The sequence below is a fragment of the Bacillus rossius genome, chromosome 1 (genome assembly GCF_032445375.1).
Source record: "Bacillus rossius redtenbacheri isolate Brsri chromosome 1, Brsri_v3, whole genome shotgun sequence".
NCBI classification, from domain to species: Eukaryota; Metazoa; Arthropoda; class Insecta; order Phasmatodea; family Bacillidae; genus Bacillus; species Bacillus rossius.
In genome coordinates this window covers 32,519,346-32,534,054 of record NC_086330.1, presented here as the reverse complement: position 1 = coordinate 32,534,054, position 14,709 = coordinate 32,519,346, and the positions used below count along the sequence as shown (strand labels likewise).

General features: G+C 38.4%; 2 protein-coding genes across 4 annotated transcripts in view; one reads left to right on the top strand and one right to left on the bottom strand.

Moving 5' to 3' along the window:
• LOC134534021 (argininosuccinate lyase) overlaps nucleotides 1-14,709 on the top strand; it is a 34,530-nt gene that overhangs the window by 15,541 nt on the left and 4,280 nt on the right. For all 3 annotated transcript variants that reach the window (XM_063371915.1, XM_063371926.1, XM_063371937.1), the window contains exons 7-11: nucleotides 546-646; nucleotides 1,245-1,438; nucleotides 4,883-5,082; nucleotides 7,078-7,221; nucleotides 8,168-8,248. In XM_063371915.1, coding sequence (XP_063227985.1) covers nucleotides 546-646; nucleotides 1,245-1,438; nucleotides 4,883-5,082; nucleotides 7,078-7,221; nucleotides 8,168-8,248 — 720 coding nt within the window. The remainder of the gene's footprint in view (nucleotides 1-545; nucleotides 647-1,244; nucleotides 1,439-4,882; nucleotides 5,083-7,077; nucleotides 7,222-8,167; nucleotides 8,249-14,709) is intronic.
• The window catches only part of LOC134534054 (ester hydrolase C11orf54 homolog), a 38,200-nt gene continuing 25,688 nt past the window's right edge, over nucleotides 2,198-14,709 (bottom strand). The window contains exon 9 of the mRNA XM_063372039.1: nucleotides 2,198-5,098. The gene's annotated coding sequence lies outside the window, so the exon portion shown is untranslated. The remainder of the gene's footprint in view (nucleotides 5,099-14,709) is intronic.

The following is a 14,709-nucleotide window of genomic DNA, read 5'->3' as shown; positions in this document are numbered from 1 at the left end:
AATATTTTTCAGATACATGTAAAAAAATTGGTTCCCTAGTCAGGGCTACCATTTTCCCTCACTCAGAGGCATAATTGAGATGAAAACATGATAAATATATGTTACCATATCACTATTTATAAAGATGCTGCTATGCACTTAAGGCAAATTGAATAGTGACTATTTTTTCTCAGGATGGCTGTATTACATTTAAATTTTATAAAATACTCAAATGAAATAAAAAATTTTTACATTTGTAATGTTTGTTCTCATGTAACCAATTGTGCCTTACATTTAACACCATTCAATAAAAATTATAGAATAACCTCACATAAAATTTATTTTGCGCATTGATAAAATAAGACGCGAGCTTAGTCACAAACACACAGTTTCACATCAAATATGGAGCTTTGCATCACATTCGAAGCTTCAAAAAAAAAAATGGCAAGTTGTCTGACGAAGTCAAATAAAATATTACAGAGAGCTTTGATTTAATGGCTTAATGGAAGCTTTGCACAGGCCCACAGACAGATTAGTAAACGTTATTGGCAGTGATATTTCCACAGATAGTGACGGATAGAGCACGCCGGGAAGTGCACATCCTGATGCCTGGCTACACTCATCTGCAGAGAGCGCAGCCTGTGTTGTGGAGCCACTGGCTGCTCAGGTGAGAACTATCGCTACCGCATCTGTTAGCATGACGTTAGACCTCTAAGACATGCACGTGTTCGTATGTACGTACTCTCATATCCATACACACACCAAAGTTGACTGTCAACTGCTGATTCAAGGTGATACAGGTTTGAGTGGTGATGTAAGCCATGTAATATGTTATTCTGTTATTGAACATGTCAAGAGTTTTTAATTAATAGTCGTACTAAATTTGGCTCATACACAAGCGAGTCAAATCAAAAATCTTTATCAATCTTGCATGTTTCACAGGTTAAACTACTTTTACACTGCTGTTAACGTGACTATGTTATTTCTCTTAGTGAATCTGAATGTCTTAATGCTGAGAGTGATTTTATAAAGTAACAATCAATAAATTCTATACCTAAAAATTTTTTTGTTTGGATGGTTAAAAATTGTATGATGATTTTGCATTTTAAATTAACATGATTTCACTGTGGCCCGAGTCACAACCAGTGTTTCTGAAGGTACTGTAATGCTACGAATCCAGCATTGAGCAAGTGTGTGTGTTCATGTGTGTAGTTAACAGGGTGATTGTGTGAACTGGGACTGCTGAGGCATTGTGATTGTCACAGCCACGCGTGGAACCTGCGTGCAGACAGCGAGCGTCTCTCGCAGCTGTCTGCACGAGCGGACGAGATGCCGCTCGGCAGCGGGGCTTTGGCTGGGAATCCGTTCCCCGTGGATCGCCCGGCTTTGGCCCGAGACCTGGGTTTCTCCAGGTGCTCGCCCAACAGCATGCGTGCCGTCGGCGACAGGGACTTTATCGGTTTGTGTGCTTGTGGCGTTGTCTTCGTTCTATAAATTTGTTTCATTGCTCAAACTGAGTAATGAAAAAAAAAAATTTAGCTAGACAGAAATTTCTCAGAAAACATTTTTTACATAGTTCTCGAAAAACTTTTATATTTTGAAGTGAAACTGCTTTTAGTCCGATAAGAGTAAAATTTCAAGGCCAAATTTTAGTGCAAAGTTTTCATGAAACAACATTTCTGATGCAAAAAGGACAGAGAATAAATAGGTACTTTGCCAAAGAGATATAAAGAGAACGTTATGACATAGTATACGATGCTGGGTTCGTTTTCGTTCTCCTCTTTCGATGATTCGACCCCGTCCAAAAAATGAAAAGGAAAGTGTGTGCGCATGTGCTTGTTTCAGAAATAGAAATAAGTATCTTATACAGTTAGCTGTGAGTGCCTTGCATTTTATATTTGCTACCAGCATGCTCACATTCCCCCTTGTTCAACCAGCAGTGCAGAGAGCGCTGTTGAGACATTCCCTGCATTTCCCACGTAGATAGTGCTACGGGTTATGAATTCATATTTCGTTTAGAGTGTTGGCGTGTTTCAAATAGCAGAATTGTTTGAAGAAACAGTAACACGCCAAGTTTATCTTTATGGGGTGAGTATTTTAACAGTGAATAGTATTTTTTTTAAAAAATTGTTTATTTTTTTTATTGTTATTTTATCCCTTATAATGTACTTAAGAGTTAAGAGTCAAGGTTTGAATTGTGAAAGAAGTTTCAATTCTATTGCGTGTACAGAGTTACCAGCATTCATTTTTTATTATTTGTTAAGCATTGTAACATGCCCACTAACAGGTAGTAAACTTTTAAGGTGGGCACGACAAAAAAAACAGATAAAAAATTACAATACATAAACAATTAAACAAAAAAACAAAAAACAACAATGTAGCCACTGCAAGTAGGCAGGCACCACCCACAAACTTGCAGGGACTACGTCAGGACATTCACTGCAGGACAAGATACAACAAGGATAAATATTTTTGTTAAATAGAGGGGTTCATGGTGTTGATTAAGACACAAATATGTAAACAAGAATATAAGTTACTAGACATAAAATCATATACTGTTGAAAGATACTTTATTGTGTTTGTACCCTTTTGCCAATTTTTTTAGTCTAAAAACTTAGTATCAGTGTACAATCCACACCCTTAAAGTAAAATATGAATCAACATTAAGATTGAGAGGAGTTGCCTTCCCCGATGCTGGTCCCTCTACTCTGGAGCTCCCTTTCTCGGTAAGGGGGCGACGAGGGGTTGAGACGCTCATTGGGGTCTCGGTGGCAACCTTGCCACAAGGCAGCCAGTTGCAGGAGGCACTACCGAGTCTTGCACACACAGGGTAGAGAACAACAAAGAGTAAACTGCCTTGCTAGGCACGTCCAGTCAGTAAATGATTCATAGAGACAATTTCTGGTACAATGCAGTTTATTTTACCCAAATCTGGCACCTTTGATAAACACTGACAGCTGTCCCTACAGTGACGACTGTTAAAGGGTACGTATCTGACCCGCAGGGGGGGGGGGGGGAGGGGACTGCCTGTGATGATCTCGAAGACTTCCTGCCGTGCCGGCCACACAATGCCGCAGAGGCATCCGTAACAGATGGGTTGACTAGTCCGGAAACAGATGGTCGGCAGCAATTATTTTTCAATGCCAGGCATGACACGTCCAGAAACAGAAGGCACGTAAATAGTTATAATCAGCGATAAGCAGGTGGTGGCAGGCAGGCTCTTGTAGCAGTGCAGGCAGTTCCGATGGTTAGAGGATAAAAGAGCCGAGGCACTGAGTATCAAGACGATAAGGCAAGTTGGCAGTTAGGCAGCGACTCAAAATCACAGCTTCTGTGCTCTCTTTTATCACATATCTGGCCGAGAGGAGGTAACCAATAGGAAGCAAGATTAGTGCTGATTGGCGGCACATGTTGAGTAGGTTGTGAAGGGAGGGGAAGAGGTGCTTGCCTCCCTCTTCAGGCAAGTTTCGGTGGTTCAAGGTCACACAGCAGCACTGAGCTGGGTGTGTATTGGGATGGCAACCATGCAACTGCCCACACCCAGGGCGCTAATAAAGATGGGCGGCTTGTGCCGCAGCTGTGAAGAGAGAGATAGCGGGGAGACGAGGGAATTGGTGTCTGTCAGTAGTTGCGTACGTGACACACGTCAAGGTATTATTGCTTGGAAAATATGAAAAAAAATCAGGTTGTAAAAATTAAATTTTGAAAGCACTAGCTGAAACCCATACATTCACTTAGCCATGCAACTTCAGCTGGTAACCAAGTATTTCTTGGCAGTTTATTCTTTGTTGTTCCCAACCCTGTGCGTGCAAGTCTAGAGAACAATTTTTTTGTTGTGCTTATTGGCTGCTCATGCCAATGAGAGAAACTGAAAATAATCATTTTAATTGATCAGCGATAAGTGTTTAAACTTCATTTATTATGTAGTTGATTTTTACATTGTAATTATCAACACTGAGTAATGATGAAAATCCATATGCAAGATATGTCTCAATGTAGCATCATTCCTGTGATTGCCTCACAATCCTGGACGGCCATAATGGCATGGAAATTTTATCTGTATAGAGGGAGAATGAGGTTGGTGTTAGAGCCCTAACTGTAGAGTCTTTCAGGTAATTTTAACATTGTTGAATTTTTGCAGAGAGGTTTTTTTTCCCTCTGAGAAGGCGCTACAATAGGTTGTTAGTTGGGACAGGCATAAGATAGGCTTTGTTTGAGCTGATTATGTGCTGTTATTGACAGAATGACTATCGGGATTACATTCCAAAATTTTCAGTTCAACTGGAACTACAGAGCCTGGTGGTATAATGATATAGGACACTGTACTTGCATTCCGCAGATCACAGGTTTGAGTCCTGGTCCAACCATCTTGCCTCTGGTGTTTCACGGTTTCCTTAAATCACTCCAAGCGTTTGCTTTGATGGTTTCTTACTGCAGGCCTTGGCTGATTTCTCCCCCATTATCTTTGAATTGAGTCGATGAGTGTCACCATCTCTGATGACCTTGTTGACAAGACATAAAGCCCATTTTAATTTTTAGTTGTTTTGCTAATTGCACATTTTAAAGGAGAAATTTTGCTAAAAAAAAGTGGTTATGGAAGTATTTTTGCACGTGTCACCCAGCTGTGCAAAACCCAGAAAATTAACTTGTAGCGTGTGGCCGTCATTGGTCAGTTCATGAATGTTTGCCTGACTAATTGTGTCGTTAAGTTCATTTTCTGGATGTACACAGCTGGGTAACAAATACCGAAGTGCTTACATGTTCGTATTTTTAAACTTTTTCTTCGTAATAACTTGCATTCAGCGGAAAAACATAAAATTCTACAAATCATAATGGGCGAAGTCAAGCTTTATATATAAAAAAAGGGTGGGAATGTGTAACTATGGGGTGTGTTGCCCGGCAGCGGAGTTCCTGTGGTGGGCCTGCCTGTGCGCGGTGCACCTGAGCCGCCTCGCCGAGGACCTGGTGCTGTTCGGCAGCCAGGAGTTCGGCTTCGTGCGGCTGGCCGACTGCCACTCCACCGGCAGCAGCCTCATGCCCCACAAGAGGAATCCCGACGGCCTGGAGCTCATCAGGGGGCGTGCCGGGCGCATCCTGGGCCAGGTGCGACCCTGCGTGCCTGCCAGACACATACTCATTGCACCATCGTTTCAGGCAGTCAGAATGAAAATTAGTTGAATGTTATTATGTAACTGTTTGCAGGCAAAGTAAAATTGTTTGGTCCCAAAGGGATTATGTAAACTCCAAGATTTCTTCTGCCATATAGTAAGTTTTCAACTACTTAACCAAATGTTTTATTATTGTATGAGCAAACAAGCCAGAAAGCCTCCAAATTATCCTATACATATTAACTTGTACCCCTCGGCTTCTGACCACCTCATTTGCGCATGCAATAACTTCCTGGAGTAGATTGGCTTGCCATGTAAAAATTCTAAAAAATAGTTTGCATGCATAGATGTACCCTTTTAGTACACAAGAATGGCTTCTCTATTTCTTCCTCTCGGGATGGGGTTAGTAAGACCAATGCTGCAAAGAAAGGAAACATGGGTGACCTCATCCATCTGTTAGCACTCTGTGTTCATCAGTAGTCCCATTTGTCATAATTGGTGCCTCTCAAGTTTCAAGACCACATTACAGAGAAGGGTTGAAACAAGTGGGAGCAGGAACGGGAAAAGTACAGAATAGGAATATGTGCAGAGATTTGCTAATAAAATTAAAATTGCTGGATACGGACAAAACATTTTCTACGGAACTCTTTCTGTTAGTAATTAAATTTGTACTATTAATTATTATTGTACATACCAATTATTTCTCTACACTGCACCACTTTTAAGATAATATAAAGTTAAGATATTTTAAGGAGGTGTGGGCCATAACTTTAAAATTAAATATTTTATTATTCTTAGGCTATTTTAAATACTGGTTTATATGAGAATATCTCCTGCTGTTGTCAGTCATCAGAATAAGTAAGTTTTAACTGTAATCATTTAATGCATTCAGGAGATATTTATTAATGTAAACGTTAAATAAAATCCATGAAGGCAGAAATGTAGGTCAGTGTCGCTGTGTTGAAGTAATTTTTTTTGAGTATTTCAGAATTTTATAAACAAATTTTTAATAACTAAACTATAGAAACTGTTATGTATGTGTTATCTTAACTGTAAAACTCAGTAAATGTACTGCCAGTGGGTGAAAAATAGTCAGACAAACATTCTAAAGCATATTTGCCTGGCTTTTTACAAATAGTAAATTACATGTAGCATACATGTAGCAAAACAATTTTCTTGAAAACAAAAATGCAATTCTTAATGTAGTTTGTCACCACCACTCACCATCTCTGGCTAGCTCAAATTAGGTGATGAGTGGAACATACAGGTTGCAGGTTACGAAGAAAGAAGAAATTTATACACAAAGTTTGATGTATTACCTTTTGTTTTATTTATGTAAAAATTGCACTATATTCCGGACAGAATAAATAAAAATTAAATATACCTAAATAAATGTATATATAAAACACTGAGCCATCGCTCGGCCGGCCGCTTGGACAATGACTGATCTTACAGCCTTCCTTCTTTGTGCGCGCAGTGTCCTGGGCTCGCTGACGTAATTTTCAGCCAATCACGGCGCATGGCAACAAAATGCTTCCACGAAATGCTTACTTCTGTTCCCACGACGCAGCGATTTTTGTATCTTTCTCGCACTCCCGTGACCGTGACTCACACGCCTAGCGTGTGAAACAAAGCCTCGGTCGTGGAAAAAAATGAAGGAAAATCACGTCAGCGTGCCTTCCCGCACAAAGAAGCCAGCAAAAAATTACGAGAATAATAAACTAGTGAATTTTTAAAAATAAAAACAATAAACCCGGAGAATTATTTTCACAATAACTTTGAAAAAGGAAAATCTTTAAATCTAACCTGAAATATGACCAAAAAAAATTCATAACAAATTATTATTGATGGATGGCATGGGGTTGTTACAAGTTTTAACATCCATGTAAGTTGTCCAAGCTAAAAAAAATACAACAGAATGAAAATGCCATGAACGAACATTAGCAAGTAAAACTTGAGCACAAGGGTGCAGCGCGTTGACTGTGTCCAGTGCACGGGCTTCATGGCCGTGCTGAAGGGCCTGCCCTCGACGTACAACAAGGACCTGCAAGAGGACAAGGAGGCCATGTTCGACGTCTGCGACAGCATGGAGAGCATCCTGCAGGTGGCAGCCGGCGCTGTCGGCACGCTCACGGTACTTGTCACACTCGCACACGTTCTGGCAAGTCAGGCCAGTTCCTCAGTCATAGTGATTTTGAGGGTGAAAATCTCATGCTTGCAGTGGCGTAGCCAGGATTTGTGTATGGGGGGTGTTAAGAAGCATGCCCCCCCCCCCCCCCCCCCCCCCCCACCATATTAAAGCGAGGGGTCCGGGGGTCCTCCCCCGGGAAAATTTGTATTTAAAGGTGTAAAATAGTGCTATTTTAGCAGTTTTCGGTACTTAAATTTAAATATTGTAATGGAAAAACTTTATTAATTTTAATATGAAATTTGTTTGAGTGATGAATAAGAAATTAATTAAAGATTTGGTGCTTAAGGGGGGGGGGGGTTGACAACACCTACACACCCCCTCTCCCCCCCCCCCCCCCCGGCTACGCCCCTGCATGCTTGACAAATAGGTTCATTGATCATCTGAACACTACTTGTAGGCATAGACAACTGGGTAGTGTACAGTTTTCTACTGCACCTGTTCCAAAATATTAGTTACCTTTTCCATTTAACATAAGTGTGTGTAAGAAACCAGGTACACACCCTCTAATGTGTTGGTTATGTACAATGAATGCCACAATTATTTTGCATTTTCATTGGCTAGCAAAGTATGCTTGAAGCACAAATACACCTGCTTCACCCTTATGATTGGACTACAGTGGTTTTAACAAGCTAGTGATGACTCTAAGTGAACAAGAAGTAGTTAACCAATCACGTGTGACCAGCCAAAGGATATGACCGTGTTATCAACGAATGAGCACTCTAAAAGAAGGCTTGATTATGTGTGGACAAGTTTAATCTAGAGTGGAGTGAAATTAATCTGCAAAATAATTGTGGCGCTAGTTAACATGCTCACCTTCATTTGAATTTAGTCACATCTCTAACCCGTTAGTAATTCTGAAAACAAATTTTGGTTTTTAATGTTTTTATAGGTGAATAGCGATAAGTGTCGAAGTGCCTTAACTCCGGATATGTTGGCAACTGATGTCGCATACTATCTCGTCAGAAAAGGAGTGAGTATTGAAAGCATTGTTTTGCAAACTATAGCCACAAGCTTCTTTAGATGGGTTGCACTAAAATGTTTATTTTTTTAATTTTTTTTTAATGTGCATTATTACGTGAGAAAACAATATTAGGAAGAGGCATACTTACCTTGATAAACTTAGCAAACATTTTAGGGATGAGCCAGTCAAATCTCAAATACATAAAATCTTTAGTAATCCAAAAAATTTATATTGAAGGAAAAATACTGGATGAAAATATTTGAGGAAAGAAAATTCAGAAGTTTAACTTGCAAACACAAGAACTACATCTACAGGCAGGGCCGCAACTAGGGGGGGGGGGGGGGGGGGGGAGCGGGGCATACACCCCGGGCGCAAAGCTGTGGGGGCGCCGAAATCGCTTGCATTGTAATTCCTACTACAACTGGTAACTGGTAAAAAGTTTTTTAACTTGCATTCCAGGAAAGTGTAATCTGATTTACAATATAACGTCTCAACATATTTAATGAACAAGTCTAGTGATTATACGGACTACTTTATGGACATAGTGGGTTCATGCATGGAAGGTACAGTAGCACAGAAACTGTTACTTGTAGGTATGGAAAATGCTTAAATAGCACCATTTTTCCTTGGGAGGGCCCCCGGACCCCCCGCTTTATTGGTGTGGTATGTGCAAAAAAAGAGGGGGGGGGGGGGCATGAATCCATTCATGCCCTGGGGGCCAGACTCTAGTTGCGGCCCTGTCTACAGGAGCTATCAAATAAATATTTGTATCTGCCAACAGCTACTGATGTGAACATTCCTGCTGAGTGAAGATCAACACCAGTGTACTAAAATAATAACTAAGAAAACTTTTACATCATGACTAGGGGCAGGTATCCTACAAGTTACTATACCTCAAACATTCCAGACTAACAAATACATTTTACTAAGCTTTTAAAATATTTACACAGTTATATCTACATAATTTGTAAAGTCTACTCTGCATGATAAGTGTTTCAAGTCTTCAAATGTCATGGCTGTAGGCTCTGAGTTTTCACTGGCGATAGTAGTAAAAGGTTCCATGCTGAGCATAAGACACTGGCTACTACCTTGACCCAAGCTCATTTATGTCCCAAGTTACATGCCACAAACAAAAGTAGTTGGCCTATTCCACCTCTGCTACCTATTTAAGCACTCTTGCCAGATTGTCTTAGCTGAGCACTACTTGCCAATTTTACTCGCCGTCACACTTACTTACCATCCACGTCAATGACAGATGGTGTCACCATTTCATGTGGAAAAATCACTATCCAACATCTTTCACACCTGCATTGGTCATCAATCGGGAACAGCTCCGCCGTCCTGTTTGACCGAGAGCGCTTGGAGGAAGTTTCATTGTTGCCGTTGGGAACATAGTCCACCACCCACCGATATTAATTAGTTCACCTGTAGACACCTGCGAGTACTCGAAATTCGAGTTTCGAGTCGAGTTTTTTAGTAATACTCGAACTCGAGCTCGTGGCTTTTCAACAACTCGAAATTCGAGCGAGCTTTTCTTGCACTGTACCTATAGAAAAAAAACTCTCATTATATCGGAATAAAAGTCTTACAACACTATTATCCTTTACTTTATAATGTAACATGATCGACCGTATACATGAACACATCATTTTTACGTACCCGGGATTTACTAATTTCCGTGATTAATTTTTTTTACTTCTATAATTTTCCGCATAGCATTAATGTATCACTTTCCTCCTTTATGCGGAAGTATTTCCCGCCTTATGCGGAAACATTTCCCGCATTTTACTATAAAAAGCATTTAAATTGTCCGGGGTCTCATCATTTACACCATTAAATGTGTGATATAAAGTCCCGTTTAACATTTTTATGAAAATTCCTGCCAGTAATGGCGCACGTAAATATAAATATGAAGAAAATACAAATGAAAAACAACTTACGAAGAAATATGGATGATGTACCATAACTACAGTACAATTCCAATAGTTATCTTAAGATAATTACCATAAAAATAACTAAAGATTCTTTGTAGATACCATAACTACTGCAGAAGCATGATAGTTACCACATTTGCACTATAGTTGCCGTAATAACCGAGATGTGTATTTACCGTGATGGTAATGTATTTATTTAGGACATATTAAAATTAAAGAACATTATTGAAAAAAAAAGGATGTTAAATCTTGATATGTACGGTTGGCACATGTTGCTAAGAAATAATGTGATCTGAAAGATTGTAGTACTACTACGAAAAGTGAAAAGGGTACTCGTGGATTTTTAGGTTATGGCAGTCTCATTCGTTTTTCAGTAATATCGGTCGAAAATTAACAAGAGTATTGGAAGTTGGCAGAAATGCCGATTCAACTAAATATTGGCAAAATTGGCTTCTTCAGTACAGCTCTACATTTGATGACATGAGTAAACATATTTCAGACTACAGGACATTGAAAAAGACTTTAATTTCCAAGTAGGTTTATTGTGCGTAAGTTTTTTTTGCAAGTGTAAATTGAATTAAGTAAAATGCTTCTATTTTTATTACTTTAAATTGATTAAACTTAATGACAAGTTACAGATATTTGACACTAATTTTGAGGTTAAACAATTTGGTAAATATGTAGAGTAACGGTATATGCGAAAAAAAAATGCTAAAAATCTGAAAATACTTTTATTCTATGCTCTTTCACTTCCTCTTTTCAAATCAACCGGCGGAGATAAGAAATTCCAAATACTTTAGGAATATCGAATTTTTTAATTTAGTAGGCTAACAATGATAATGGTTTCTTTTTTTATTTCCATATTTTTCTCAAGAGTTCTCACATTTTATTACTCCATCACAGTAAATTTATGTGCAATAAACTTAAAAAAAAAACTCGAACTCGACTCGATACTCGCGAGTATTTTAGCAAACTCGCTCGAGCTCGACTCGAAGTGAAAATCTTCTGCTCGCAGACGCCTATTCACCTGTGATGAGTCTGCTCACACACACATCCTCTCAGATGCATTGACAGGTATTTGTTGTGCCTTAAGTGTCTACGAAGCATTCAGTTTCAACAGGAAAAATGCACGGCATCTTCTCTGCGTTAATTATATTTTCAGAACAATGTTCCTATAATTGTGTGCCACACACACACCTGTGTTCTGCCATCGTTCATCCCTACCCATCTCTCTCTATCACACATGCTCACACTCACTCACTCTCTCTCTCACACACTCACACACACACACTCTCACACACTGTCTCACACACACACACACTCTGCACCAGTCTCTTCCCAATGCCACCTCTGATGTCACTCCACATAGCACACTCGCCATAGAACACGTCCAGGTTAAGACCTACCTTTGCTGAAAACTTTCTGCCCAAGAGCTACATTAATTCGAGAGTCGAGCTATTTCACTTAAAAAGCTGTCTGAATACATAAATACTTAATAAGCACATGACTGTGTACAATAATATGAAGACTAAATCTGTAAATTAAGTATAATAATAATTACAGCCCTTACTACAGTGATGTGAGAATGTTTGTTTAGCACTTAAGGAACATTATTGATATAAAAAGAAATCAATCATTTTTATTTTTAAAGTATAAAGAATCATATTTTAATTGCCTGATCAATTTAAATATGATTATACTTTAAAAATTAAAAATTTATGAAATTAATGTTTCTTCACAACTTAAATTATGGTGTTTTTACTTGTAAATTATTTTATATTTGACTCTTAAAATTATATTAGGTTTTGAAGCACTCTTTAAACAATCAAAATTGAGATCTTTTTGATAGTAAGTGCATTCAACCCATCACTAAAGCCAAGATTTTATGGGGTTGTAAAAATGAAAATTTTAACATTAAAAATAGTGGATTTCGACTTTATCGTAATTAAAGATTAAACAGATGTAACACAATCAAGCATATCAAGCACTATTACTCTGATAAACTGCTACAAAAATTTATGGTAAGACAATTAAAATAAGTACATAAAACAACACTACACATGTAATTGAGGTTATTTCCGGACTTCTGCTGTGATATAAAAATAAGCAAACCATTCAGAACAAAGCCCTTTTCTCTATATGCATGCACAATTATTAATTTTAAACGTGTCCAATGGATTTTCTGACCAATTTCAGTATTTGAGAGCTGACAAGAAATTTTTCTGTGTGTAGTATGAACGTACTTTTGTCAACATTTACTACGGTTTCGTCAGTCTTACAAAATTAATGTATTTGTATATTTTCGAGATAATGCCTCCTCCAAATAACTAATCCAGGCTTTTCAACCAAAATATTTCACTTCAAATTGACAGTTTTTCTTGGCAAAAACCTAACAAACATTACTCAATTATTTCTCTGCAGTTTAAATTGTTGTGTTCTTGCATAGCCATATATAACTTGTTTAATTTTGGGACCGATTCTTTTAGAGAATAAAACTCGTACATCTACTGCAATTACTTTCCTGTGCTCTGTTTTCTTTAGCTGAGGGTTTCAAAAATTGAAACTGGTTTTGCTCATTCCCTTTCCCTCTGTCAGAAATTGTTCTATTAATATTGAAACACCAGTCGCAGCCCGAGTTCTTTCAGCGACATTGTATGTCATAAATTTCTCTGTAGTATGTCATGTTTTTATAAACAGGGTGTCTACCAGATCTAGTAAATGAAATTCCCTAATTTTTCCAGGTTTTCCAGGTCTAAAACTGAATATTTCCAGGTTTTCTTTAACACAATTACAACATTCCACGAAACTGAAAAAACTGCATAACAATACATTGATGGTTTTCAAAGTATTTCAACTTACTTAAATTAGTAAAAATATTACCTTCTTCTAGACGTGGCCAAAAAGACTCAATTGATGGAAAATAAAACATGCTGCTACTAGTATTTCACACACTTACTTTTGCAAAAAACATTAGTAAAAGGAAGCGCCCGTCAATTTCGCAGTGACTCAACTTTTGCGTCTATAGCACTTGCTTCAGAACAAGCCCAATCCAACACTCGAGCCTTCTTAAACTGCAATGCCTTGATCTCCTCTTCAACTCTTCTTTTTTCTGCCTTCTTCTTGTCTGTAGCTTCCTTTTCTTTTTGTTTTGTTTGCAGGGCTTCTTTACGCCTACAACTAGCATTTCTTACATACTGTAACATGGACTTGATGATATCAACATGCTCTACACCTCCAGAACGTTGAACAAAGTCATACACTTGTCTTTATGCAATCAGTGTTTCTTCCTGCAAGTTTTCAGTCAGCAGATTAGAATTCACTGAAAATCCTCTTTCCAATGATGCATTTCCATCATCATCCTCACAAACTTTAGAAGGCCTGTTTTGGCAACTACTGTATGTGCCTTAAGAATGATCAAGGCGCCCATCTTCTCGAGAAAAAAACGAGAACAGTGCTTCAGAATCTTGCGAGGAACATACCAACTGATATGATCACTCAATGTTATCAGCTTCTTGTCCTGATAGCTACCTGTTTTGAAGACAACATTCTAAACTGTACTTCACACGCTGTTTCCTCACACCCGAATTTAAAGCCATAGACGGACATAAGCAGGAAATTCCTTTGGTAAGTTTGTACTTTAGGGGACTTTTGTCTTGAAGTTTTTTTACCTTAACCTTTGGACAAGTCCTAACATCAATTTTCAGTAACAGGACAGACTTTTCTGGTACTTTCTCTTTCTTGATGGCATGGCGTACTGCATAACCCAACTTGATATTGTTAGCAGGCAATAGATTTTCCTGGTTATCTACATCCAATCGAGATACATTGCGTTTTTCCCTAAAGCTTTTCAGTACCTCTGGTTTCACAAACTTTCCTGCCAAAGCTAATAAAATGTCTACCAGTATATCATACAGAAAAGGTGCCATGGGTGCTTCACTTTGGAACATTGTAAGAAACAATTCCAGCTCTGATGCCAAAGAGTGGAAGAATGTAAATATTACTTCTAGAAGATTATCTTCAAGAGCACTACATTGAAAGACAGATGAAATAGAAACTTCACTAACAAATTTATTTGGATCATTGTAAGAAACAATTCTAGCTCTGATGCCAAAGAGTGGAAAAATGTAAATTTTACTTCTAGAAGATTATCTTCAAGAGCACTTTCCACTACCTACATTGAAAGACAGATGAAATAGAAACTTCAATAACAAATTTCTTTAGGTGGGGTAACGTTTTCATGGCACGCTCAGCAACTGCAGTATTTTCTAACCATCTGATTGCACAAAATTTCTTGGGAAAAAGCTCTGATCTAGTTATTCTAATGTAATCTGCCCTCCTTGCATGTACATGCTTAAACAAAAAGTAACTGTGCCTCAAAAAACTAACGTCCCATTGTGTAGCAAAAATTCCAGTTTTGAAAGAACCATGGACTGTATGAAGCCTACAGCTACCAATTTCTAGCAACGATGGCGAATCTTCACCAAAAATGTCTGTGATATGTATTTTCAAAGCTAACAAAAATGCCCAGTTTACGTT